The following is a 14,799-nucleotide window of genomic DNA, read 5'->3' as shown; positions in this document are numbered from 1 at the left end:
TCATTCTGAAGGAGTTTGCAGTTATTCCTCCATGAATGTGTCTCTGAGTGCTGCCAGCATGTTACCCTGTTAGTGTGACAGTGATCAGTAAAAGTCTCAGGTGGTGTTTGAAGCCTCTCACAGCTCAGACACACAGAGCTGTGAGAGGCTTCTGTGGTCGTTTCTGTAGAAATGAGAGCTGAGAGCTCACGACGTCTCTGCTGTCACATCTCAGACTGTGGTCGACCCCACTGACCTGAGACTGTGGACGGTGTGCAGCGTTCCTCTGAACCCCACTGTGGAGCTGTCACAGAACAGGAAGCACTCGTGGTTTCCTCAGCAGGAAACAGGTCATCATGCTGCAGCAGCAAGACGGACAATCTACTAGTAGTTACAGCAGTATTCATTGCAGTATTAATGCAGTATTAATGCAGTATTCATTGCAGTATTAATGCAGTATTAATGCAGTATTCATTGCAGTATTAATGCAGTATTAATGCAGTATTCATTGCAGTATTAATGCAGTATTCATTGCAGTATTAATGCAGTATTCATTGCAGTATTAATGCAGTATTAATGCAGTATTCATTGCAGTATTAATGCAGTATTCATTGCAGTATTCATTGCAGTATTAATGCAGTATTCATTGCAGTATTCATTGCAGTATTAATGCAGTATTCATTGCAGTATTAATGCAGTATTAATGCAGTATTCATTGCAGTATTAATGCAGTATTAATGCAGTATTCATTGCAGTATTAATGCAGTATTAATGCAGTATTCATGCAGTATTAATGCAGTATTCATTGCAGTATTAATGCAGTATTAATGCAGTATTCATTGCAGTATTAATGCAGTATTCATTGCAGTATTAATGCAGTATTAATGCAGTATTCATTGCAGTATTAATGCAGTATTCATTGCAGTATTAATGCAGTATTAATGCAGTATTCATTGCAGTATTAATGCAGTATTCATTGCAGTATTCATTGCAGTATTAATGCAGTATTCATTGCAGTATTCATTGCAGTATTAATGCAGTATTCATTGCAGTATTAATGCAGTATTAATGCAGTATTCATTGCAGTATTAATGCAGTATTCATTGCAGTATTCATTGCAGTATTAATGCAGTATTCATTGCAGTATTCATTGCAGTATTAATGCAGTATTCATTGCAGTATTCATTGCAGTATTAATGCAGTATTCATTGCAGTATTCATTGCAGTATTAATGCAGTATTCATTGCAGTATTCATTGCAGTATCCACAGCAGTGCTGCATGTTTGTGGGAGAGAAATGTGATGATCTGTGACGGCAGCATCAGGACCGGACGAGTTCAACATAACTGTGACTGCATCAGACTCTCCCTGCAGTACTTACATGTACTTGTACACGAGTAAAAATAGATGGTGTGGGAGGTTTTGCACTGTGCTTGTGTTGTTCGTAGCTGTGTTGTGGACAGAGACCTCCAACAGAAGCAGGCTCGGGGAGGGGCGGGGCCACCTGCTGAGACCTGATGGGGGGAAGAGAAGGAGAGCAGAGACGAGGCAACGTTAATGACATGCAACACACGGGGAGTGAAAAGAAGGCAACATAACCAAAGGAAGGTCGAAGGTCACCTGGTCCAGCACTAACTATATGCTTTAGCAAAAAGGAAAGTTTGAAGCCTGATCTTGAAAGTAGAGATAGTGTCTGTCTCCTGAATCCAAACTGGAAGCTGGTTCCACAGAAGAGGGGCCTGAAAACTGAAGGCTCTGCCTCCCATTCTACTTTTAAATACTCTAGGAACAACAAGTAGGCCTGCAGAGCGAGAGCGGAGCGCTCTAATAGGGTGATATGGTACCATCCAATCAAGGCTGGCCCGCTCTCCTGAGAAGCAACGAGCAGAAGTCAGCCAGCAGTAACCACAGTCGTACAGCAGCCTCTGTGCAGTCTGTAGGCTAAAGACAAAACGTCCATTAGTCCTTGTTCCCCCTCTGACACAGGAAGATACAGGCCAATGCTGACCAGACCAGACAAACTTCACCAGAAGCTGCTGCACCTCTTCCAGACGACCAGGTGGTGGCACTAAAACAGTAAGTGTGTGCATAAGATGAAGCAGCTACATATCTACTATATCTAGATACCAACGAGACATCCGCTCTCTAAGCTGGCTGACAAACCCCTGCTCTTTCAGAGAATGACAACCGCTCTATTCATCCACCTGCTCTCCTACAGCCAACGGCACCTGCTCGAGGGTGGTGCTCGGCTGCAGCTCCACCCTGACTCCATGCTTCAAAGACGGCGTCCCCCAAAAACACAACAAACTAACAATCACAGACAGCTCTGAAACGATCACACAACAAACACAGTGAGAAAACTGAAAAAGCATTTAATGAAAAACTCACACCCACCAAACTCCCAGCATGCAGTGCAAGCGAGAGAGCTAAACAGAGAGAGAGAGAGGCTATTTTGGCTTCTTCGTGTAAAAACCCTCCACAGTAACAGGAAGTCACGATGCCTCAGATGAGCTTTATTCTCGTGTTTTTAGGTAAGTTCTTCTTCTTCGTTGTTGTTCAGGCTCCTAAAATCATTCTTCTGTGTATCAGTGACAAAAACAGGTGTTTGGCTCATTCTTAGAGCGATGCAGCTTTTACCTGTGAACAAACTGTTCAGTCAGAAACGTGTTTGTTGAACAAACAGCTGACAGACCAACAGAAGCAGCTTCACTGCATCTGTCAGCAGATGTTTGGTCTGCCAGATGTGGAGGATGAAGTTTGTCTTTGGATCCTTCCAGGCTTCATAACAAGAAATCAGCTTCATGACAAAGTTTGAAGAACAGTGTGATCATAATGATCTCACAGACATCACATTATCATGATATGAAGGAAGGTTGGAGATCGGCCTGTAATTAGCTAAGACTGCTGGGTCTAGAGATGCTTTTTGAGTAAAGGTTTAACTACAGCCAGCTTGAAGGCCTGTGGTACATAGATGATTATTAGAGATAGGTTGATCATATTTAAGATCGAAGCATTAATTAATGGCAGGACTTCTTTGAGCAGTTTTGTAGGAATGGGGTCTAAAAGACACGTTGATGGTTTGGAGGAAGTAATTATTGAAGTTAACTCAGAAAGATCAATTGGAGAAAAAGAGTCTAATTTAACATCAATGGTACTGAAAGTAGCTGTAGATAATATTACATCTGTGGGATGATTACTGGTCATTTTTTCTCTAATGATAAAAATTTTATTTGTGAAGAAGTTCATGAAGTCATTACTAGTTAATGTTAAAGGGATGGTTGGCTCAAAAGAGCTCTGACTGTTTGTCAGCCTGGCTACAGAGCTGAAGAGAAACCTGGGGTTGTTCTTATTTTCTTCAATCAGTGACGAATAGTAAGATGTTCTGGCTTTGCGGAGGGCTTTCTTTTAAAGCAGCAAACTATTTCTCCAGGCTAAATGATGATCCTCTAGATTTGTGACACGCCATTTCCTCTCCAGCTTACGAGTCGTCTGCTTTAGGCTACGTGTTTGAGAATTTACAGGGTGGCTGTAGCTCAGGCGGTAGAGCAGGTCCTCTACTGATTGGAAGGTTGGTGGTTCGATTCCTGGCTCCCCTAGTCTGTATGCCAAATATCCTTGGGCAGGACAGTAACCCCTTTATTATTTGCAGATGACACAAATATTTTTTGTTCTAGTGGGAATCTAAAGGAGCTGCTGGATACAATTACTTCAGAAATGTGCAAAATTAAAAAAATGGTTTAACAGGAACAAACTATCGCTAAATCTAAGTAAAACTAAAATAGTCTTATTTAGGAATTCCCTTAGAAATGCAAGTGCAGATTCATATAGATGGTGTGGACATTGAAAGAGTACTTGAACATAAGTTTCTTGGTCTGATTATAGTTGAAAAATTAATCTGGAAGTCACATATAAATCATATAGATAACAAAATTGGAAGAAGTGTTTCAATCTTGAGTAAAGTCAAACACATTCTCTATTGTTCCCTGATTGCACCGTATTTGAATTACTGTGCAGAGGTTTGGGGCAATACTTACAAACGTCTGCTATCATCAATCTTTATATTACAAAAAAGGGCCATAAGGATAATCCATGAAACTGGTTACAGAGATCATACAAATCCACTATTCTTAAAATCAAAAATTCTAAAATTCACAGATCTGGTTCATTTTCTCACAGCACAAATTATATATAAAGCAATAAATAACCTGCTTCCTGACAATATTCTAAAACTGTTTTCTAAAAGAGAACGGGGATACAATTTGAGGGGGGAATTAAATTTAAAACATCCTCGTATCCGTACAACATTAAAAGGTTTTTGCATCTCTGTGTGTGGAGTGAAGCTGTGGAACAGACTAAGTAAAGATATGAAGCAAAGTCCAAGCATGGCGCAGTTTAAACAGCAGTTTAAGGAGACGAGGGACGAGGGAGAGATTTGATAGGGTGTCCTTGTCCAATATTTTCATCTGTGTGTGGGTGCACGTGTATTTTGGGTGTATATATCTGTAGGTTGTGTATCCTTTGAGGTGTAACTGGGGTTTTTGAAAATGAGTATATGTGTGTATGTGTATACATGTATATATGGATAGATAGAAAGATAGATATACATATAATTATTTATTTATTTATTTATTTTAAATACATGTAACATATAATGTAATTGTAAGGAGGATTTCTGTATTCTGTTGATTACTAGATAGTGGAAAAGGGGGTGGGATTAAATAAGCTTATGCTTCTTCCTGCTCCTTTTTGAACATGAACGTTATTTGTAGTTGCTCATTTTCCTTTTGTTTTGCTTTGTTTGTTTGTCTCTTTTAATTCTATGTTGTTATACTTTTTCAATATGTTCAAAATAAAGATTCAATCAATCAATCAATCAATCAATCAACCCCAAATCCTTCCTTTGCTGTTGTTTGTAGTTTAGTTCAGCAGTTAAAGTCTCGCTTGTTGTTCACCACCTGCCTGCATCGTCTGCTGTTGGGTCCACACTCTCTCTTCTCCAAACCGTCGGCTCCACAGACGTGACCACAGCTCACAGTCATCATCGTTTTTTACTGTGAACGTCTCGAGCTGGTTGTTCACAGATGTTAGTTTCATTTGACGTTAGATAACTTCTGTTTTCTTCAAGTCTATTTTTTCTTTCTACTTAAGATTTGTCCATTGTTTTGTTTCACTATTGTAAACCTCAGATATCAAACTTACTGCACATGTTTGGCCGTCGATCCTTTCAAACAGTTTTTTCTTTCTTCGTGCTTTAATTTGAAACTTGGACTAAATGTTGAAGAAACTCTGAGGTTTGTTGAATAAAATCATGTTGAATCTCTGTTGTATTAAACTGAGATATTTCACTGTTTCATGAGATCACTTTGTGTTTGATGGCAGCAGATCTCAGGTCAGTGACATGATCGGGTACAAAGAGTCTTCGAGAGGCCGAGTTTCTCAGAAACAAACAAGTTGATCAGTCTGCACGTCTGCAGAGGAAGCATGACCCCGTCCAGCGTTTACAGACGTGTTGCTGCCATCAGATTAAAAATGAGCTCTCTCAGTTTAAACATGTCAAATGTTTTCTATCTTCTATTGTGAATAAAATATGGCTTCATGACATTTGAACATTATTCGACACCAACGACCTTTTTGCAGCTGTAAATGTTTAGTTTGTCACAACCAGATCAAAAAGTAAGAAGTTGTTGTGATTGGTGTAAAATGTGTGAGGCTGAGTTCCTCCTGTCACTGATGCAGCTCACATGTATCAGCTTCACCCTCCTCGTGCTTCATGTTGCCTGGAGTTAATCCTCACTTACTTTCTGTGGCTCTTTGTAAGATCTCTGATCACTTTCATTAAAGTTCTCACTGACTGTTGGATCTCTTCATATTTTACAGTGATGAGATTTTCTGCTTCTGAGGAAGTGAAGAAGAACCTGACGGGCACTGTGGGAGGAAACATCACTCTACCTGACTCTGTGCTGGAGAAAGGATATCTGTCATATGGAAGAAAGATTATTGCTGATGTGATTAAGGGGGAATTTGACATATCAGAGGACATTTACAAGAACAGACTTCAGTGGGACAGAAACTCTGGACTCTTTACACTCACAGAGCTGCAGAGGGACGACTCAGGGAGTTATGTCATTGACTCTAAAACAAGAAAAGGAAACAGGAAATCATCATATAAGCTCACAGTGTACGGTAAGTCTCACATTTACTCTGGTATGTTTTTGTGCAACATCCCAGCTCCATATGTGACCTCAGTCTGTATGTTCCTCATTAGTTTGGTCATATCATCACTTCAGAATAAAAACAGCTTTTTGTTCTTATAATCCCACAAATGTCTGGTGTGAAAGGAATAATCAGCTTTGACTTCAGTGTTTTCACCAACATTACTGATCTGTACAAAGTGAATGAAAGAACAGGACAAAGCAGAAACTTTAAACACTGTTCTTAGAAAATCCTGCAGAACAACTGAAATTAACACGTTTTTATTTAACAGCTTTTTTAAACCAAAACACAAAACTTCCTGTTTACTTGAACATGTTTCCCATTTCATGGTCACGTGAATCCACAGAGAAGTAACACAAAGCCTCATTGGCCATGTTCCCACTAGTGCCTAACTATCGCCCAATCACAGCTCAGCACAGCACCCTGTGAGTTTCTAAGGTATTGAACTTCTTTATGAAGCATTAACAGTTACTTCTTACTGTGAAACATGTATATGTGAACAGCCCAGCTGCCACCTGTCAGTCTTGTGTGGCCTACAGTGTTACACTGCCTAAAAAGCAGAACAGACACTTTTATTTTGACGGGTTTGTTGTTGATGGTGACTTCCTGTGGCTGCTGCTGTGAGAGGAACACATTACAAAACACGAGCTGTGGTTTCCACTCATGAAGCAACACATTGTGCTGTAATGTTTGTGTCTGACTACAAAGCTGCTGTCTGTGTCGTAGGAAACCAACGACAGTCATGTAGTTACGGGAACCCACACACAGAATCATGTCTCTGTGTTTCCTGCTGTGAGTCTGTGGAACAGGAAACCTTAAACATGTCCAAATAAATGGATCAGACTGATGGAGCTCAGCACTGAAGCTGAAGATGCTGCTGCTCAATGACCTGCCTGAGCTGAAGGAAACCACGCTGGCATCTTTAGATCCTCACAAACTCCCAACATCCTGTTTCATAAACCTGTGAAAACTATCAACCTCCTTAAGTCTGACTCAGGCTGTTTGTCCTCAGCAGCTCCTGAAGTTTCATATCAGTGATGGTGTCGTTCAGCTTCATCGTACAGCTGAGACTTCTTCATGAAAGTGATTTGTCAGAAACATCAAAGTCACCTTTACAGCTCCATCACTTTGAGATGAGCTCAAACAAACATGCTGAGCTGTAGCTGCATGTTTGTTTGCAGTTCAGTCACTTCCTGAGAAAAATGCACGACTTCATATCTGTGCAGAGACGTGAAGGTTGAATTAAACATTTATAGCCTGGATTTTAAATCCTGATTTATAATAAAATTATAAATAATTATTACTTCTTTGGTGATGCTCTGATGGCTCCTCCAGTTCAATAGATTCCCTGTCCTGTGTCTTCTTCACATGAAATTTGGATTTTTAACATCTTTTCACATCAGAATCAAAGTGAAACTAGACGAATGTGGACAAAGCATCATGGATGAGCTGTGGTGCACAGCAGGAGCCTCAGGAGTTTAACCTGTTTAGAGCTTTTTGTTGTTGTTAATGGGCTTTTTTCTTCCTTTCATGAGGATTTGAATCAGAGCGTTGGTTTCTTCTGTGTCCTCTTCAGCACCTTCTGCTGATAGTGATGCTAGTTTGACAGGAAACCTGAGAAATCCCTCATAAACCTTTATAATGAGATTCAAATGGATATAATGGAGGTTTGGCAGTCTGCTGTCTCTGCTGTGTTTGAGATGAGCAGTTTCAAATTAATGTTCACTGACTGCATTAAAGCAGCAATAACCAGAGCTCTGCTGTCCTGATGATGTTCACTAACAAAAAGCTGAAAGTTAAAAAAATTTTCTGATGTTTATTTTTATTCTCCATCACTTTTCTCCTCCAGATCCTGTACCAACACCTAATGTGACTAAGCTGAACTCCAGCTCTGAGAGCTGCTCCTTACTGTGTCGGGTGGACAGAGAGACCACACTGCTGTGGTTTAAAGACGAGCAGATGCTGAACCAGAGCAGCTCTGCGCTCTCTCTGCCTCTCACTGTGCACAAACAGGACTTCAGCTCCTCTTACAGATGTGTGGCTGCAAACCCTGCAGAGGAGAAAACTCTTCCTGTCCGTGTGAGATCCACCTGTGGAGACACAGACGACAACGACACCAACAGCTCGAATAAACCAAGAACCTGTGAGATTATTTCCAACTGTGATTTTAAACATGTTGTTCACTGTGTTTGCTGACATCTGATTTCCTGTTTGACAGATAACATCCTCATTATAATCTTCTGTGTCCTGAGTGCTACCCTCATCATCATCGTCATCATCATCATCATGAAGAGGAAGCATCCTGTCCAAGACAAGTTTAAACTCCTACAAGCTGCAGGCAGAGGTTTGTGTTCTTGAATATTTCTTTTCATATTTGTAATCTTGTTCTGAGACGTGAAGATCAAAGTGTAAAACATGTTTATGGAGGAAGTGCAGCAACAACCCCCCCATGACCAAACCACCAAACCAAAGCGGTCCTCCAGCACAGAAACAGCTGTGAGCAGACACATGACAGATTATTAGTTACTACAAATGTAAGAAGTAATCCGAGTATTTTCACTGGACCGACTCAGGTCCACCTGGTTCTGACAGACGCAACAACTGAGCCAAAAATCCTTTGAAGCTGAAAGTGTGAAAGTGCTGCAGGTGAGAGTCACCTGTCTGCTGCTTGGAGGTCATTTCCTGTCACATGTGTTCCAGCTGATCCAGCTGTGATGAGCCGGCTGTCTTTAAACAAGCTGCAACAAGAGACACACACAGCTGTTTTCTACATTTACTCAGCTCCAACATTCACCAACTGTAACTGATTACAGCAGTAACTAGTTACTCCTGACGCTGCAGAGTATCATGCAGACGTGGACAGAGTAGGTGGCACATGTCTAACCTGACGCTTCCATGAACTTTGTGTTTTCACAGCTCCTGTGGATGAAGTGCTCCTTTACACTGGCACAGCTGACAGCAGACAGGTGGGTACCTGCTCACACCGTCAGCTCAGAGTCCATGCAGCTCAGTGGAAGCTGACTACATGCAGACACACAACAAACACACGAAACACTAAAGTCAGGAGTGTGTTGGAGTCACAGTTCTTCTGCTGGAACATGAACTTCCACACAGATCACATTCTCCCTCTGGCTGCTCTCCACCAGCAGAAGCAGCCGTCTCCATGTTTCACTGCGTTGCTTATTCCTGTGTTTCTCCTTCTCCAGGGTGGGATTTTAGCGGCTGTATCGGGAACCAGTGATGGCTCCAGTCTGACAGCAGTGTCTTATAAACTGGTGCTCGTCACATGAGAGGTGTGACTGGCTGGAACGTCCGAGGAAAGCTGGACTCTGGAAAGAAGTTTTCCTTTGGTGCTGATGATTTGGATTGATTATGAATAAAGTGTATTTTTACAGTGTGAATGTGCCACAGAAGAGTTTCCATCTACGTCATCATGACCTCTGACCTGCTCCTCTGACACTGATCATAAAAGACTGTATCCAGACAATGGACAGAGGACGCAGCTGTACGTCATGTTTACCTGTCAAATCATTCAAATGATGCAACAAAGCAAAGACTTCCCTCTCTGTCACCTACCTGCTGCCTTGACTCCTCTCTCCTCGCGTCTCTTCCTCGCCTCCTCTCTTTGCATCCTCAGAGGGAGGGTCTAGGACAAGGGGAGAGGAGGTGAGGGAAGGAAACTTTGGAAGGTCTGTGTGTGAGGAGGAGCAGCTGGGCTTGGAAGAAAGGAGCAGAGACTGAATCACATTTGATTCTGATCAATATTCCTTCAAAGGTTTATTTGTGATGTGAGTGCATGTAGATCTCCAGGACGAGCCTTACTGCTGCTCTGAGGACTGAAAGCTTCACTGAGCTCTGATTTATTTCTCTGCTTTTAATTCACTCCTTTAACTTCACACTTTTGTCCACAGTTCAAACTCCAGCAGCTCACAGAGCTCATCACTGCCTCCGTCAGCTCACAGGGCGCCCCCTTGTGGTCACTGACAAGCTGTTCACAAATTAGATTTGATGTCATTTATTCTCATCTTCCCGACTGTTGCTGCAAATACATGAAATAAATAACAGAAGCTTTGTGAGTGTTTCTCTTCCTACTCTTTGACTTCCAAACCACAAACAGGAAACATCCACACACATCCTCAGCTCCACGTGGATAAAATGACCATAGCAAAGAGCTAACGGTTCACACACTGCAGAGCTGCTTAGTGACGTTTGGAGCACAGCTGCTGTCAATGTTAATGAACATGCCCACTCATCTTACTGATCTCAGTCAATGAAGCTCTGTGATGTTTTATTTTTTAAATACATTTTTAAATTAAATTCACTAAATCATAACAACAGTTTATTATGAAGTAAATGTAAAGAGAGAGCACATCAATGCAATGACCACACAGCACCACCAGGGGGCAGAAGCGTCTCATTTTGGTGACATTTTTTTACATCAGAAAATGAATAAAAGCAAAGAAAAGACTGTTTAACAGATTTTATGTGAGCACGTTTTAGTAAGAGATGCACAGGAACATGATTCAAAAGGCTGTGGGTTTGAATCCCAGTACAAGAAAACAGTGACTAGAACAAAACGTGCTCACGTTTGTTTAGATGATAGGGTGCCCACACAGGGGCGGTCCTAGCCTGTTTGGTGGGTTTAAATGTTTTTGCAGATGCCATGACTCCGCCCCCAGCACGATGTCGCCCTGGGCAACCGCCCATGTTGCCCTTATCAAAAACCGCTACGCACACCACTCACCACACACAACAGTTGCTGTTGTTGCCATATAAGGGAACCCCCACGGTCTGTATGTCTGCATGTTTTAAAGCTCAGGCGGGCCCTCCCCCGAAGGGTGAGGCTGAATGTGTATCTGTGTAGGACTGAGGGAGGGGCTGCCCCTCAGATCTGCTGGTTACAATTGCAGGATCTCCCTCTGCGCGGAGGTTCGGTTAAATAAAAGCATTACAAGTGTTTGTGATGTCAGTTTCTTTTCAGCTGCGTGACAAACAGATGTGATTTATAACAGTTGGAATGTGAGTGTGCAGGTCTGTGAAGCCCCCTCCACACCATAATGAGGGTCTGTGGGTCTGTGGGTGGGTTGCAGAGGGAATTGTGTAGGGTGTTGTACATTCTTGAAAGTTAATAACCCTGCAAGAGACAAAGAAAGAGCCGGGGAGGTGGAGGTCTGGTGCTTATTCTGGCCGCCTCGCTGTGTTTCCATGTTCTCTCTCTATGAAGCTGTCGCACAAAGTGTTTCTCTCCTGTTTCTTATTGAATATTCAAAGGCTGATTATTACTTTGTTTACTGTTTACATTCTCACCTTCCTGTTTTCTTTCAGTTCTATTATAACTGTTATTTTGGTGGTTACTTGTCTCCATCTTCTCTGATTGCCTTGCTGTATATTTGTAGCGCTGTCACGTGTGCTCCCTGTAAACACACATTTCACAGTGTTTAACCTGCACAAACGTCGCTGCCTCTCATATCTTTGGTTTGTAAACTGTGACATTAATCTGGAGGAAATGTTCTCTGACCTTCATGTTTTCACTCAGACTCAGTTTTACACTTTTTTATACGTGATTCCAAAAACCAAACATACGTCACTGAGACAGATCAGCTATTAGAGTCATAAATAGTAACACATGAACAGTTACAGCCCGACCTTCACATAGTCATTAACTGACTCTCACATCTGAAGCCAGACATCACGTCTGCATGTGTGCTGAAATGGTGAAAAACATTAGAACAAAGAAAATTGTTCAAAACATTCCCCATGAACCGGGAGAGCCTGTGCATCACATCCTGTCCTCGTCGGTGATCATATCCCATCGACTGTGCCTCCTGCCATCAGCTCATGACCTGTAACACTGACGGCGGCTGAGAGGAGTTTGGATTTAATAAAGTAGCTGAAAACAAACTCCACACTTCCTGTTCTCAGTTTTCCAGGTGAAACATGATCTGACAGGACAGGTAAAGTCTGCAGAGCAGCATGTTAGAATATCCAGTAGAAATAAGGACATTTACAGCCTGATATCTGCAGCCTTACAGAATAAACTCGGCCTCTCCCCGTCTGTGCTCAGCTGTTCATAAATAATTCAGAGTTGTTGTTTCTGTGCATTCCTCATTAGTGTGTCACTCGTGATCCGATCACACCCACAGCAACTCACTCACACACTTTTTATTCTTGACTCATTCTCAGACTGTTAAACAGCAACATCATGAATCCATCAGATTCTCCTGTGTTTTCATGATCAAGGCTTCTTTCCTGGTTTCAGATATAAGAAACTTTATAAAAATAATAGTAGAGCCTGAAATATGAGGCTGATATGTTTGCTGGTATTAACGGTTTGCTGATAAAGCTGCAGACGGTATCTGTATCAGCATTATAACAGCAAATGAACTAAAAAGTGAAAAAATAAAATAAAGAAGAGACGGAGAAACAACCTTTGTCCACCAGATGTTACCAGCTGGGCAAACAGATAATCCACAACTTGTGATATAAAACTTTTCATTTTTAAACTGCATTGTCCTTTTATGTCTGAAGGTTCTCAGTCATCCAGGTCATCGTAGTCTAAGGAGCTTGCAAAGAAAAGCGTCTGGACTTCTTTAAGTTGCTTGAAGACGTTTCACCTCTCATCTGAGAAGCTTCTTCAGTTCTAAGGTCAAATGGTGGAGAGTCCCAGATATAAACCTAGTGGGAGTTTCCCCCCACAGAGGGACAAAAGGACCCCCTGATGATCCTCTAATCGCCTGAGCCAAGGTGGGAAACTGGGCGTGGGTCCCAATCAGCCAGAGTTTCGGGTGAGTTCATTGTGAAACCTGGCCCCACCTTATCATGCGAATTCCTGAGGTCAGATGGCCCAGGATGTGAGTGGGCGTTAAGGCGTCTGGGAAGGATCTCAAAACTGGATTATAGATGGCAGAGAGTTGGTGTCGTAAACCCCGCCTCTGTTCAAAGATGGTCGCTCACAGTGGACATAGATGCTTCTTTCACTCCTCTTTATACACATGTATATGTCACAACCCGGCTCATAGGAAGTGACAAACAAATGGGAGACCACACACAGGCTTTTAAAGACTGTAAGACATATTTAATGAAAATAAGGTAAAGCAACTTAAAGACAATTTAAAGGACATAACAGCCATAACTGAAACTTCCAAATAAACATAACACGTCAGAAGGAGCCAAAAGCCAGCCACCCTGGTTCAGTCAAGGTGTCTTTATATACACTGGGACTGGCCCTCTCAGGTGTGCTGCATCAATAATTGGGTCAGCTCCACCTACCTGCAAGAAACAGGTAAAAGCAAAAGCAAAACACAAGGCCAGCCCACTGGCCGTCACACAAACCATCTGTCCTCTCTGTCCAAAATGTGAACGTTGGCATCCTCAAAAGAGTGACCTTTGACCTTTAGATGCAGATGGACTGCTGAGTCTTGTCCTGTGGAGGTGGCTCTTCTGTGTTGTGCCATGCGCTTGTGAAGTGGCTGTTTGGTCTCTCCAATGTAGAGGTCTGAGCATTCCTCGCTGCACTGTACAGCAAACACCACATTGTTAAGTTTGTGTTTTGGCGTTTTATCTTTCGGGTGAACCAGTCTCTGTCTGAGCGTGTTGCTGGGTCTGAAATACACCGGGATGTCATGCTTGGAGGAAACTCTCCTGAGTTTCTCTGATACACCGGCTACATAGGGGATGACAATGTTGTTGCGTCTGTCCTTCTTATCCTCCCTCGCTGGTGTCTGGTCTTCTTTTCTGTGCCTCTTTGCTGACTGTACGAACGCCCATTTAGGATAGCCGCAGGTTTTGAGTGCTTCCTTTACATGTGTGTGTTCCTTCTTTTTTCCTTCAGGCTTAGAGGGAACATGTTCTGCCCGGTGGTGTAGGGTCCTAATTACTCCAAGTTTGTGTTCCAGAGGGTGATGGGAGTCAAAGAGGAGGTACTGGTCCGTGTGTGTGGGCTTCCGGTTAACTTCGATGTTGAGGTTGCCGTTCTCTTCAATGTGCACAGCGCAGTCCAGGAAAGGCAAACAGTTGTCCTTTGTGTCTTCCCTGGTGAACTTGATGTTTTTATCCACAGCGTTAATGTGCGCAGTGAAGGATTCCACTTCTTGTGTCTTGATTTTGACCCAGGTGTCGTCCACATATCTGTACCAGTGGCTGGGTACTCTTCCTTTGAAAGAGCCAAGAGCCTTTCTCTCCACTTCCTCCATGTAAAGGTTGGCTACAATAGGTGACACGGAGGAGCCCATGGCACAGCCATGTTTTTGTCTGTAGAAGCCTTCGTTGTATTTAAATATGTGTGGTGAGGCAGAGGTCTAACAGTGTGCAGATCTGATCGGGTGTGAAGTTGGTCCTGTCCTCCAAGGAGCTGTCTTCTTGTAGTCGTTTTCTGACAGTCTCCACGGCCTCCGTGGTGGGTATGCAAGTGAAGAGAGAGACTACATCAAACTGATCTTCAAGTAACTTAAAGAAGTCCAGACGCCTTTCTTTGCAAGCTCCTTTGACCACACCTGAGAGGTTAAAGGTCAACCTCCAGCCTTTTATGTTTGAAATGATGAAGAGTACTATACCAGAGTTTATCTACATGTGCTTTTGCTAAAAATAAATCCTCTTTATTATTAATCAA

General features: G+C 42.4%; 1 protein-coding gene across 1 annotated transcript; it reads left to right on the top strand.

Annotated features, from left to right (window-relative positions):
* Positions 1-2,475: 2,475 nt before the first annotated feature.
* On the top strand, positions 2,476-9,481 carry LOC146631297 (CD48 antigen-like). The gene is made up of 6 exons (XM_085356496.1): positions 2,476-2,509; positions 5,856-6,161; positions 8,041-8,334; positions 8,410-8,535; positions 9,108-9,157; positions 9,398-9,481. The coding sequence occupies exons 1-6, from the start codon at positions 2,476-2,478 to the stop codon at positions 9,479-9,481; spliced, it is 894 nt and encodes a 297-aa protein (XP_085212622.1).
* Positions 9,482-14,799: the final 5,318 nt, after the last annotated feature.

Source organism: Diplotaxodon limnothrissa, linkage group LG6 (assembly GCF_057381915.1).
Source record: "Diplotaxodon limnothrissa isolate DT_005_m linkage group LG6, D_limnothrissa_male_GT1.1, whole genome shotgun sequence".
Taxonomy (NCBI): domain Eukaryota; kingdom Metazoa; phylum Chordata; class Actinopteri; order Cichliformes; family Cichlidae; genus Diplotaxodon; species Diplotaxodon limnothrissa.
This window is presented reverse-complemented; position numbering and strand designations above follow the sequence as displayed.